The 13,691-nt window shown below is 43.6% G+C and overlaps 1 protein-coding gene across 2 annotated transcripts in view; it reads left to right on the plus strand.

The window, feature by feature from the left end:
• atrn (attractin) overlaps nt 1-13,691 on the plus strand; it is a 147,066-nt gene that overhangs the window by 55,928 nt on the left and 77,447 nt on the right. The window contains exons 18-24 of one of the 2 annotated variants that reach the window (XM_079528363.1): nt 273-518; nt 1,007-1,144; nt 4,447-4,540; nt 6,382-6,434; nt 8,792-8,886; nt 10,644-10,722; nt 11,163-11,320. In XM_079528363.1, coding sequence (XP_079384489.1) covers nt 273-518; nt 1,007-1,144; nt 4,447-4,540; nt 6,382-6,434; nt 8,792-8,886; nt 10,644-10,722; nt 11,163-11,320 — 863 coding nt within the window. The remainder of the gene's footprint in view (nt 1-272; nt 519-1,006; nt 1,145-4,446; nt 4,541-6,381; nt 6,435-8,791; nt 8,887-10,643; nt 10,723-11,162; nt 11,321-13,691) is intronic. The other variant, XM_079528364.1, reaches the window with a different exon arrangement.

Below are 13,691 nucleotides of genomic sequence, written 5' to 3' on the forward strand. Positions count from 1 at the left end.
TGTGTGTGTGTGTGTGTGTGTGTGTGTGTGTGTGTGTGTGTGTGTGTGTGTGTGTGTGTGTGTGTGTGTGTGTGTGTGTGTGTGTGTGTGTGTGTGTGTGTGTGTGTGTGTGTGTGTGTGTGTGTGTGTGTGTGTGTGTGTGTGTGTGTGTGTGTGTGTGTGTGTGTGTGTGTGTGTGTGTGTGTGTGTGTGTGTGTGTGTGTGAGAGAGATCAATTTTCAGTTCTAAAACAAATTCTATAGCAATGTAAACATCTTGTCTTTGTGCTGCAGCGGAGAACTGCTCGGGATACAGAACGTGTGGACAGTGTCTGGATCAGCCGGGCTGCGGTTGGTGCACTGACCCCAGTAACACGGGGAAGGGCCAGTGCATAGAGGGCTCATATCGGGGACCCTTCCAGACCTCTGTCCCCGCTCCCTCCACCCTGCCCGGCCTCCCTTCCAGCCCCCAACCAGCCCTCAATGCCAGCATGTGTCCCGGAGAAGCAAAGTACAACTGGTCCTTCATCCACTGTCCAGGTGATTAGTCTCTTTTGGTGAATGTAATCTGTATTTATTTTAGCTTTTAAAGGAATTGGTATATGATACACAATACAATATGCACAACAACACAATACAAATGAATAATAGAATGCTACTCAGTGTATTGTAATGTAATCATGTTCATAATAAAATAGCCAGAAATAACTAATGACTAACATTATATTAGTCATTGGAAAATAATAGATGACTTCAATGTTCTACTGTATACTGAATGTGGTAACAGACAAGATACTATGAACATGCAGTCAAATACTAAGACTCATAATAATGTGGAGTTCATTTCCAAAGACATGTATTTGCATTGTGGGGACAACCTCGCCTGTTGCAGACAGTTACAACATCTAAAACGGTGCTATTATTGACTTTCATCACTACCAGCATTTGTGTCACATTTCACCTTGACCTATTTCTTCCATTTTGTCAACGTCCTACACTCATCACTGTCCAATGTCCGGTGTGAACAGCATGCCAGTGTAACGGCCACAGCCAGTGTGTCAACGAGAGTGTGTGTGAGAAGTGTGAAGACCTGACGACCGGGCGACACTGCGAGAGCTGCATCTCCGGTTTCTACGGAGACCCCACGAACGGCGGAACCTGCCAGCGTGAGTTGTCAATTAGTCGATCAATAAATTATTCAGCCCTTCTGTATTGTTTCATTAAGGCTGTTGGTATTTCACCGTCGGCACTGTGTATTTGCTTTATTCCTCCGGGGACGTTAAATATTTATTGCCCTCTGTAAGAGCAGCGGTCAAACGGTGGGGAAATCGGTAAACCAATTTACCTCTCTGCATTGCTTCATTATGCTTTCTGGTATACTGTGCATATGTTATGTTTGGTTTTTTTTAAGTGTTGCTGGAGTTTTTACCTTTTTAGACTTTATCCACTTCTTCATATACACCTTGGAAGTAGGGGTGTGCGTGCGTGTGTGCGTGCGTGCGTGCGTGTGTGCGTGCGTGCGCGCGTGCGTGCGTGCCACAAACCCCTACACGGTTTGCTCATTTTACCAGCTCTCAGCTACAAAGTGAAGCATGCTTTGGGGATTTTAAAGATTTACTGTACTCCAAGCCAAGACTGACAGTCAATCAATCAGTCAATAAGCGGCTATGTAGCCTCATTTAGCTTCTCTGTACTCTTACAGTGAGATGGTATGTTTGCGCTTACTAGCGCCAAGCTGTAAAGTAAAGTGACCCTCGGGGGGTAATATAGATTTGCTCCATGGCTGAAAGTGACAGTCAGTCGATCAATTCAATTCATGAAGCTTTATTGAAGCATTCAATTGACGACGTGTAAAATCAATCTTACTTTGTTACATCCAGAATGCAAGGCACACTGCCAACACATCTCGGCTTAGATCAAGCAATTATACATGTGTATAGCAGTTCTTGATTATCCTGCTGGCTGTCCCTCAATTTATCTAATATATATTTTAACTGAGCATTATCAATGTCTCTTATTTTTTTATTTTTTCCCCTGGGTTATGGAGCTTTTTTATGTGTGTGTGTATGTGTCACTATAAGTATAAGTACACTATAAGTGTACTTAATCACTAAGCCATCGATCAGTGATAATACAGTACTGTTACATGATTCATATTAGGAATAGAAGCCAAGATGCTTTCACAACAACTAGAGCAACATGCAGCCAAAACACTCACAGAGTCAGACAAGGTCCTTTATTTACTGTATGAACTGCTGCTGTGCTTCTGCTGTGTCCTCAGCAGAACATGGAAATTTTGTACAGCTCTGAGATTTCAGGCAGAATAAATCAAGGGCGACCGTTACAACAACTGTATATATTACTGCAACCCGTAGGAAGATGTGCAGGGAAATCGAAACAACAGACTTTTGTACTGTTCACCAATCACTAATGCAGGATAAATGCAACAAGAAATCTATGCCCGAAGGGGACTTCTACAATAACTACTACTGTGTGTGTGTGTATAGTATTAATGCAGGATAGACACAGGACAAATGCCCATAGGGGGAACATCTACAGCAGCTACTACTGTATACAGTATTGTTGCAAGATAGATGATGATAGATATAAATTATGTGATGGTTGGGACTTCCATCTGCCAGTGGCTACTGGCTACCATGAGAGACATTTGTCATGAAAATCAGTTCATGAATCATCAAACAGAAAGAAAATAAGTTGCTGGATTTCGGCTGTGAAATTGAAACTGGCAAATCAGGGACATCAGCGGAAAGATACAAGTTTAATCAAATATATACACTGATACTGCCCTAATCAAAGCACCGGAGGTTTGGGACGCTCCACACGTCCCAAACTTTTCTCCCTTCTGGCTCCAAAACTATGGAATGCACTTCCCATCACAGTCTGAACTGCAGCCTCACTCCCAATCTTCCGCCGTAGTCTGAAAACCCACCTCTTCAGGCTCCACCATGGCCCGTAGCACTTGCCCTAGCCTAGCCCCCTTAGATAGCACTTTATGTAGACTTAGGTAGTATTTTTAAACAGACTTATAGCTTGTTACGTAGACAGCACTAGAATTGCATTTTTATGTAGTCATAGCACTTTATAGTACACATGTATAATATATAATATAGTATAGTATGTATAGTTCACATAGATACTCCACTGTTACGTTCTTAGTTTACGCTTGAGTCATGATAACTACTTTTTATATATGTGATGCTATGCTTTTGTTATTTGTTTTTGTTATTGCTCAATGTAAGTCACTCTGGATTAAGAGTGTCTGCTAAATGCCTACATTGTCTAAATTGAGTCCAGTGTAATATCTGAGACCAACCCAATATAAGGGACCAGTGTAATGTCAGAATAAAGTGATTTTATTTGTATTATTATTATTATTATTATTACCTCTCAAACCTTTGAATCAATGTCCCAATTTGTGTGAAATATATTCATTAGTGAAATTGGGTACGGCTGGGAAAGTTTGTAATCATCCCTAAAGAAAGTCAGTGAATGTCGTTGCATTTCTCTTCAACAACTTGTGACACGCATTTGTGATGTGGAACGTTTAGTGTTCTTGTTGGTGGTTTTTGTAGTTTTGTAGTTATTTATTTTTATTCTCATCCCAACGGAGAGAGAGACATCAAGGAGCCTATTTCACCCATGCAATAACACAGCCAAATGCTGAGTGCCGAAACCTGAAAATGCTCATTGATTGATTGGCAACGCAATAACCCTGGTGAAGCCGGTCAAGCTTATAATTTTCTGCTTGTTTAAAGTTACAGCTTTTCAGTTATAGCTCATCTCATGCTTCACCCAACCTTGATTGTCTTATAGGGTTTCCTTTTTTTATGGTGATGCATTGAGTGCAGTGTAGTTTTTCATTATAGATTTTCTTTCTGCTTGTTTTTCTTTTTTATATATATTTTTTTAATTCATTTTCTAATTGTTGTACTTCTCCCTAGTCTCTGAGTACCCTGAACAACCACAATGCAATTAAAATGTATTTTAACACTTTCCCTCCCTAACACGAGTTACATAAGTTAATTGACTGTACAACAGCTTCCCTCCCAATAATGAGTTACACGAGTTATGTTTCATTGTTTAATTTACGTTTTTAATCATTTTTAAGACTTACGGGGTTTCCATCCGACAGAATGGGAATGGTGACGCGTTTTGATGACGTCATCGGAAAATGATCCGTCGCACTGGCATGCAATGCGTTGTGGGAAATTGAGGCCCATTGCAATGGCGGCGGTGCCGTACAGCTTGCGCGTTCCTTCTCCGCGCTGTTGTTGTGATGGCCACTTTGGAATATTTTTCAACACTACGACAAGCGATTACACCATTTTAAAGTAGATTGAAAGCTAGGCAGGGAGACCTGGATCACGATTATTTAATCCCTACAGTCATTGTGTTAATTGCATACTGTAGGTTAATAACATCTAACTGTACTTGTGTTTTCCCTCAGCCTGCAAGTGTAACGGCCACGCCAGCATGTGTAACCCTGGGAATGGGAAGTGTTTCTGCACCACCAAGGGCATTAAAGGGGACCGCTGTCACCTGTGAGTCACCGTCCTTATCCTCTGTCCCCTGTCCCCTGTCCCTTCTCTGTCCCCTGCACCACCAAGGGCATTAAAGGGGACCGCTGTCACCTGTGAGTCACCGTCCTTATTCTCTGTCCCCTGTCCCTTCTCTGTCCCCTGCACCACCAAGGGCATTAAAGGGGACCGCTGTCACCTGTGAGTCACCGTCCTTAGTCTCTGTCCCCTGTCCCTTCTCTGTCCCCTGCACCACCAAGGGCATTAAAGGGGACCGCTGTCACCTGTGAGTCACCGTCCTTAGTCTCTGTCCCCTGTCCCCTGTCCCTTCTCTGTCCCCTGCACCACCAAGGGCATTAAAGGGGACCGCTGTCACCTGTGAGTCACCGTCCTTAGTCTCTGTCCCTTCTCTGTCCCCTGCACCACCAAGGGCATTAAAGGGGACCGCTGTCACCTGTGAGTCACCGTCCTTAGTCTCTGTCCCCTGTCCCTTCTCTGTCCCCTGCACCACCACGGGCATTAAAGGGGACCGCTGTCACCTGTGAGTCACCGTCCTTAGTCTCTGTCCCCTGTCCCCTGTCCCTTCTCTGTCCCCTGCACCACCAAGGGCATTAAAGGGGACCGCTGTCACCTGTGAGTCACCGTCCTTATCCTCTGTCCCCTGTCCCCTGTCACCAAGGGCATGAAAGGGGACCGCTGTCACCTGTGAGTCACCGTCCTTATCCTCTGTCCCCTGTCCCCTGTCCCCTGTCCCCAAGGGCATTAAAGGGGACCGCTGTCACCTGTGAGTCACCGTCCTTATTCTCTGTACCCTGTCCCCTGTCCCCTGCACCACCAAGGGCATTAAAGGGGACCGCTGTCACCTGTGAGTCACCGTCCTTATTCTCTGTCCCCTGTCCCCTGTCCCCTGCACCACCAAGGGCATTAAAGGGGACCGCTGTCACCTGTGAGTCACCGTCCTTATTCTCTGTCCCCTGTCGTTATCCCCTTGTTATATCACCTCTTCTACTCGCCGGGTGAGCGCTCGCTCACGGTTGGTTCCCATGGTTCACTCAACACACTGTGCACGTGCAAGGTTTTATAACACATGCATGACTTTTTATATCAATGGCAGGCCTTGAGGCGTGCCTTCGCCAAGTCAATGGTGTCACACGTCAATGAGCGCCGTCGTGGTTGTCTAGACACTGGACGGAATGCGCTATCACGTGGACCAAAACGAGTGTTCCCTCTGCATCAGTCACAGCGATGGAGGCATGGTTGTTGTGGTTTTGCATAATTTTGGCATTGAAAGCATACACGCATACCATACAGTATGTCTACTGCTACCGTTATATTGCTACTGTTGCAGAGAAACCTTGTGACTGTAATAGATACTCATTTCGAGGGGGGGCGCGCACACTCTTCCATCTCAATGTTTCTTGGCTGTATGGCCTCTGACTCGGTATGGCTGAAGGTTAGGACATGTGGCGTTGTCCTTCTGAGTGACATATGAACTACCTCCCCAGCCTGGTTTCGCCACATCATCATCATTCATGCTCACTGTATTTCACTTTCTACCTTCACAGGAACAGTAGAGTTGTTTATTTATTATTGGCTCAGTATTATTATAATCTCTCTCTCTGTCTCCTGTCTTTCTAGCTGTTGGCCTCCTATCCCTCTGTCACTCTGCCTGCATTAATCCAAACCTAAATCTTCATAGTTTCCTCTCCCCCATTCTATCTCCAATCTCCATATGTTACTGCCACTTTTTGTCCACTCTGCCTGCCATCGTTTGACCCATTTGTCATTTCTCCTTTTTCTCAAATGTTATTAAAACAAATTCTCCTTTCACCTTTTTTCTTTTTCTTTTTTCTTGTTGCTTTCAGGTGTGAAGTGGAGAACCGTTACCAAGGCAACCCCCTCAAAGGAACATGCTACTGTAAGTAATTCCTTCTACTGCCTTCGGAACCAGGCAGACATCTTCTCGAGACATTATTGTCAGGGAGCTTTAACAATCCTGTCTTTGTTCAGGTCAACGACAAGGCACTTCAATCAAAGTAGTTTGAGGGAGACTGCTCCTTATTTATTTTTTTCATTTAAAGTCACAGGTACAAAAGAACAATTGAGCTGCAGATAAAAGCAAAAAATGCAGAATGCCGCAGGCTTTCTTTTTCTTTAGAATTCCACCCCTGGCTTTCTCTTATCTGTGTTTTGATGACAGTCATTTCACCAGGGACAGATAACAGTAGCGTGTTTCCAGAGTACACACAGTGGATGCTGAGAGGCAACATTCACTCGTCAGCTAAATAGCGATGATTCAGGAACATCCCAAAATAGACTCTTTAAGTACGAGGACGGAGACAATTTATGCCATTCCATTGTCATGCTTTAAAATATATATATATATATATATATTAGCTATTATTGAATAATTGTCTTTCTTTGTTAGAGAACAAGACCTCTGAATGATTGATTGGCCAAAAGTGGCCTTTAGAGGAAGCAAAAGCCTTGCTTCACTGACAGAATTTTCTTTTGTCTGAGCAATGTATATTTAAACCCATTTTAAGAACACTTCATAATTATGACCCGTTCAAAAATGAGGACATTAAACGTCCATGGTTTTTCTCCATACATTTGCTCAATTCCCAGTGAGGTAGTAAACCGTAGAGACTTCAAGAGAGAGAAGCTTCTGCACACCTAAGGAGTAGTTGAGGTGCAGAGGAGACAAAAAAAAAAAAAAGTTCACATGAGAAAAAATAAACTGCGTCTTCCTCACATGCCCTGTGTCTCCATCTGCTCTTGGTGTGTCTATTTAAAATGTTCCTTCCCTTTGCCAAAATAACCTGATGGTTCCATGGACTGAGACGTTATATTTGATAAAGTTTTCTATTATGCAAGCGAAGGCAGCAGTGTGTGGGAGTTTTTTTATGTTTTTTTTTTCCTGGACTGGAAACTTTGCAAAATCATCATAAATATGTATAACAAGGACCACCTTAGGAAATGTACTTTAAATTGGCTACATTGAAGGTGCTATAATTTAAGTTCGACAGCATTTTAAAGACTAACTGGAGTTGCATCAATTTTGGTTTGAGTACTTCCTGGAAAGAATCTGTACAAATACCATAAGAGCTCCCCTCACTTCACACTGTTGCGATTTCTATGATTATCGAGCGATTTGCAGGACAATGACAACATGAGCTATACACAATCCACATGCTGTACACAGACATAGTGTGTAGACAGTACACACACACACACACACACACACACACACACACACACACACACACACACACACACACACACACACACACACACACACACACACACACACACACACACACACACACATTTGATTACTTTTATTTGGATCTACAACAAACAGTAGCATAACAGATCCAAACATTTTTTAGGAGGGTTTCAAATGAAGGCATAACCAGACACCATATGCAGTATGATTAACTCACAGTAATATGAAATGCAATGATTATAGTCTAGCACCAGTCAACAGTATATGAAAATGTAATAGTCCACTCAAGGATAGACAAAGCATCGCCTCTTCCAAATAGAGAGGCTGCCGATCACTGCAGAGACTGAGCACACACACACACACACACACACACACACACACACACACACACACACACACACACACACACACACACACACACACACAGTGGCCCTCCTTATAGACTTATAAGAATGTGTTCTGTAATATGACTTTCAAATGAGAGCGAGCGAGTCATGCTGTCATAAGGAAACACAGACGTCACAGACACTGACTGTTGGACTCCCTCCCGAACAGTCACCCTGACGATAGACTGAGTAGACTGTCCGTACGCGTGTGACACATTCAGAGAGTGAGTGGGCTATTAAAAACGTAGCATGCTTCTATCTGTCTCTCTTGCATGCACACATGCCATGTCCCAGCAAAGACCAACTCCCTGTTTTTAGGCATCAAGCCGACACTGTCATAATGAATTTGTCTGACATTTGAGCAAGACAAATCTGGCCATTGTGTCACAACACGCGCGCGCACTGTCACTGACTTTCAAACTAGAGTGGGCAAGCAGTTCTTGTGGCACGCGCACGCTATCCATAATGACCGCTTTCTCATAACACAAACTCACAACTCACACTGCTTTGCCGCTCTCTTTGAAGACTAAAGTGCCAGCGGGCAACCTGTCCCCCCCCCCCCCCCCCCCCCCCCCCCCCCCACACACACACACACACACACACACACACACAAACAAACAGAGCACTCACTGACTCTCCGTGTTGTTGCGCTTCAAACAGACACCCTCCTGATAGACTACCAGTTCACCTTCAGCCTCTCTCAGGAGGACGACCGCTACTACACCGCCATCAACTTCGTGGCCACACCCGAGGAGGTACGTTGTGCGACACTACGCCCCACAGTCACAGCATCTGTCAGTCTGTCGGGCCCTTCATCAGTTTGGTTCATATTGTGCGTGCGTGTGTGATCCTGCAGGCTGAGGGAGAAAACCATTTTGTTGCTGTCGGGCGGGCAGAAACCTTATCTCCATGTTATTTTATTTTATTATTATTTTCGTATAATACACACATTATTTATTTTCGTAAATGAGTGCCCTACTTGATCATATTACAGCGTACTACTGTAGTAGTACAGTAGCAGCATATTGTAATGTAGTTTTAGTGGTAGAAGTTGTAGCAGTATAGGATTCTGTACGTAGTAGTACGCTAGTAGTTATATGTAATAGGTAGTAATATGTAGCAATAGTTTTAGTTGCAGTTCTTGAAGCTGTAATTGTCATAGTAGTAGTACATGTAATGATGGTAGTGTTAATGTCTCTCAACAAGCCTTCAAAAAGAGTGAAGTGAACAAATCAGCGAACACTTTCTGCTCAGCAGAATGGAAGTATATACTGTATTTAATTTACAAGAATGAATTTCACTCAGCAGAAATGTATAGGACAAAATGTTATGATGTTCTTGATCGCATCACGTCACTCAGAAAACTCTGTAATCATCTCTCGCACAGTGACTGAATGCTTGATCTGTAGTTTTGAGAGAAAGTAGATTAAATTATATACTCAAGCCTGATTTGTACTTGGTTGTGCCGAAAATAGCCGATCTACAGTACAAGCTCATAACGTACAGTATGCCCCCCTTGTGAGCTTGTAGGTCAGTGCGAGACACCAGCCTAGAAACGGGTATAAATCAGGTGGTAGCAAGATATATATTTTTCCGTACATGCAAAGATAACATAATGAACTGAATTGAAATAGTGATACATCTTTGTGGTGCATTGTCTTACACTCAGATGGACTAGTTGTCCAATGAGCTCATTTGAAGAAAGAGTGCATTTCCAGACAATGATTTGGTTTAATAGCCTGTGTGTGGTCTGGTGTACTGCTGAACACTGGCAGTCATGCACTTGGGTTTCCCAGCAAAGGAGGGCTTGTCCACTCAGCCACCTGGTCCCAGCATCTGGACATGGAAGTAGAATCTGATCCACCAGTCCAAATGTTGCGATACTGCAGATGTGTGATTAGCATTTCTTCTCAGACGAGGCAGAGTGTTCAGTCTATTTTTATTTTATTTTATTAGATTTGACGACTTCTTTCTCTCCTGAACTGTTCAAATATTTATTATTTGAATTATTTGGTACAGTACCAAATTGTCACTGGCATGCATGTAAACACGATGTTTCCACCAGCTGTATGGAAATGATCAGCTGGCACATTCTCACTGCACCACTGCATTTGTTCATTCACATATAAAATATTCATATGCCAATTGCCGAATATGACAGAATTTCCGTATTATTCCATTTCCAACCACAATGTATGTGCTCCGGGATAATGATTACATGGTACCAAAGTAATGGTTGGCGCTGTCAACAGATTGAATATGTTATTAGACCGAAATGTAAACAACACGAGGTACAGTCAGACATTTGGGCTAAAATATAACACAAAAAACACGTTGCATGGTTGTAGATTTTCACCAAATGTCCCCCTATTTTCGCAGAATGTTAGCCTATTATGACATGCCCAATATAGGGATGCGAGGGTTCATGTGGTTACGTTTATTACGATGGCAATAATGAGGAGCGTGATGATGATGGTGGTTAAAGCATAAGTCCTTGTCCTCCTGTCATCAGCCAAACAGGGATCTGGACGTGTTCATCAATGCATCCAAGAACTTCAACCTGAACATCACCTGGGCCACCAGCTTCACTGGTAGGTCTTCACTATCAGCCCATTTCACTCCAATCTAGTAAAGTTAACATGCTTTTTTTTTGCTTTTTTTTTTATACCAGAATGGCGAAAAATGTAAATTCTTGTTAATAACCAGCGTGGAAAATATACAGGGTAAAAAGTGCCTGTTGAAGTTCGTCTGAAATGTATGTTCCTTTAATTTCTTTCTTTTTTTGACAATAATTAGTTAATGTCTTATCAACTTGTACTAGATAATCTCCCCCACCCCAATTTCATGAAAGGTCCCCTATTTAGATTATTCAGATTTCCTTCAGTAACTACACTGTTCACCAATGATCCGTCCTTCCTCCCTCCCTACTCTGTTTCTAACCTCCCATCCCTCATCCTTTTCTTCATTTCCCATCCTTGTCCCTCCATGTTATTATCTGTATCCATCCTCCTCCTCCTTGCTGTCCTCTTAGCAGGTACCCAAACGGGGGAGGAGATCCCCATCGTGTCCCGGAGTAACATCAAGGAGTTAAAGGACACCTTCTCAAATGAGAACTTTGACTTTCGCAACAACCCCAACATCACCTTCTTCGTCTACGTCAGCAACTTCACCTGGCCCATTAAGATCCAGGTAAGGGTTCCTGTCTCCCAACTATGATTTCCTGCAATAAAACAATATATACAAAACATTTAACTTTTCTTAGGAGTTATCTTGATGTGATATTCCGCAAAGATGAAACCCGCTTTCCTTCACAAACTGTGTGTTTGATGCCATGGTTCTCACATTTTATATGAATTATTTATATTTAAAAAAACTATGTTCAAGCTTTTTCAAAGTACAACTCGTTGCGATGCTGGTATGTGGACTTAATGTCTGCTATAGACGAATCCACGGAGGGGGTGCCCTGGGCGCAGCCATAGCTGAGGTGTACAATTTAGCGCAGCTTTATCCCTCAGTATTGATTGAACTGGACCTCACTTGGAGAGCCACTGGCTTAGTGCACACAGTAGGAGCAGATGTTATTCTCCTGTATAGCCCAGTGGGGTATGGCACTAGTATTCACCAGGGTTCTTAGTGCACACAGTAGGAGCAGACGTGTTATTCTCCTGTATTGCCCAGTGGGGTATGGCACTAGTATTCACCAGGGTTCTTAGTGCACCCAGTAGGAGCAGACGTGTTATTCTCCTGTGTAGCCCAGTGGGGTATGGCACTAGTATTCACCAGGGTTCCCACTACACCAGGGTGCTCTGGATAGAAGAGTGGCCTAGAATGTTGAGTCGGATGGAGGGGAAGGCATGTTTGCATGCTGCTTACTTACACTCCATCTCAAATACACATGCACGCGCTTGAACACACTTACACGTGTACCCTTCAAGTACCCTCAGATACTCACATAGATATGGACACGCAATTGATCTACTGTAAAAACACGCGCACACTCACACACATATTGTGCATTCACATACAGTAGAAGCCTTACAATCCGTCTCCCTATCTCTCTCTCTCTCTCGCACACACATACACACGCACACACACACACGCACACGCACACACACACACACACACACACACACACAGACATTCCTACACACATGGATATGAGTGGAGTGCAGTGTTGAAAGTGTAGCAGTGAATGAGACTGTGTTCTCCTGGCCTGTGTTTATACAGCTACTGCTGTACCCACTGGCCCCTCTCACATGTGGATCTGCAGGAAGTGCGCGCATGTGTGTGTGTAGTGTCTGTCTGTGTGTGCCTGCGTGCGTGCGTTCCTGTGCCGGGAGCCAGCCAAGGCGTACGTGCGTGTGTAAAGGGGAGGAAGGGGAGGTTTGTGGAGGAAAGGAAATGTGTTTGTGTGCAGACTGGGTGGGGACTGGGAGAGAGGAGAAGACCCCAACCTTCCCCATCATCCACACTGCTCTCTCTATAGCCCCGCACTGACATGTTGGCGACGTAAGCAAGAGTGTTTAGTACCACTAATTGCTTTATTTGCACAAGGCTCTGGGGTCGGCTCGCTTTCACTTTAGTTACACCGAGCGGAAACACCGTCACCTCTATAGTGCCAGATACAGTTTGGTGCCACCGATATTGTCCCTTATCATTTGACCCATTTAGGCCTGACCTCAACATTTTAAAAAATCCTTCTAAATCCTCTGAAATAAATATTTTCACGATTTTTCAAAAATAGCAGACCTACAAGCTCGTAGCGCGCCACTCGGTGGCGCGCTATGAGCTTGTAGAACTGCTATTTTTCAATAGCTAAATTATAACAATGTTTAAAACACCAAAAGGGGTTCCCGCCCAAAATGGGTTAACTGTCCTTTTGCGCAGATCACGCAAACCTCAGCAAAAAGAAAAGGACAATATCGATGGCCTCCAACTGTACAGCAAGTAGGTACTGTCATCATTGCTGTGACCGGTTCACTATGTACAGCAAGTAGGTACTGTCATCATTGCTGTGACCGGTTCACTTAACACTACGGAACCGGAGGAATCAGATCCAGATTGAGGAACTGGAATCGGTTCCATCGTATTTGGAACCGTTTCTGGAACTCGTTTCATCACAATGTCAGAGCGGCTATGTGGACTTCATGTCTGCTATAGACGAATCCACGGAGGGGGTGCCCTGGGCGCAGCCATAGCTGAGGTGTACAATTTAGCACAGCTTTATCCCTCAGTATTGATTGCCTACACCTGGCCTACAGGGCAAGACTCTGTGGATTCATCTCTATAGAACTACTTGTACCTTTTCCTTTCAAGGACCACCACAACTCTGAGAGTACAAATGGAACCAGGGCTCTATACTATTATTTGACTTTTCTGTTTTTGTTCTAAATTAAATATCTTCGGTGAAAATAATTATTACGGATGGTGTTCATTATGTTATCAGTTGCAGGATCCTGTGATGTTAGCCCACTTAGAGATGTGTTTGTGAAAAAGTTAACAAAATAATTGGAAAGGGAAAGGGCATGAATTCACTGCGACTTCTAATCATATCACCCTG

This window comes from Electrona antarctica (genome assembly GCF_951216825.1).
Source record: "Electrona antarctica genome assembly, chromosome: 18".
NCBI lineage: Eukaryota > Metazoa > Chordata > Actinopteri > Myctophiformes > Myctophidae > Electrona > Electrona antarctica.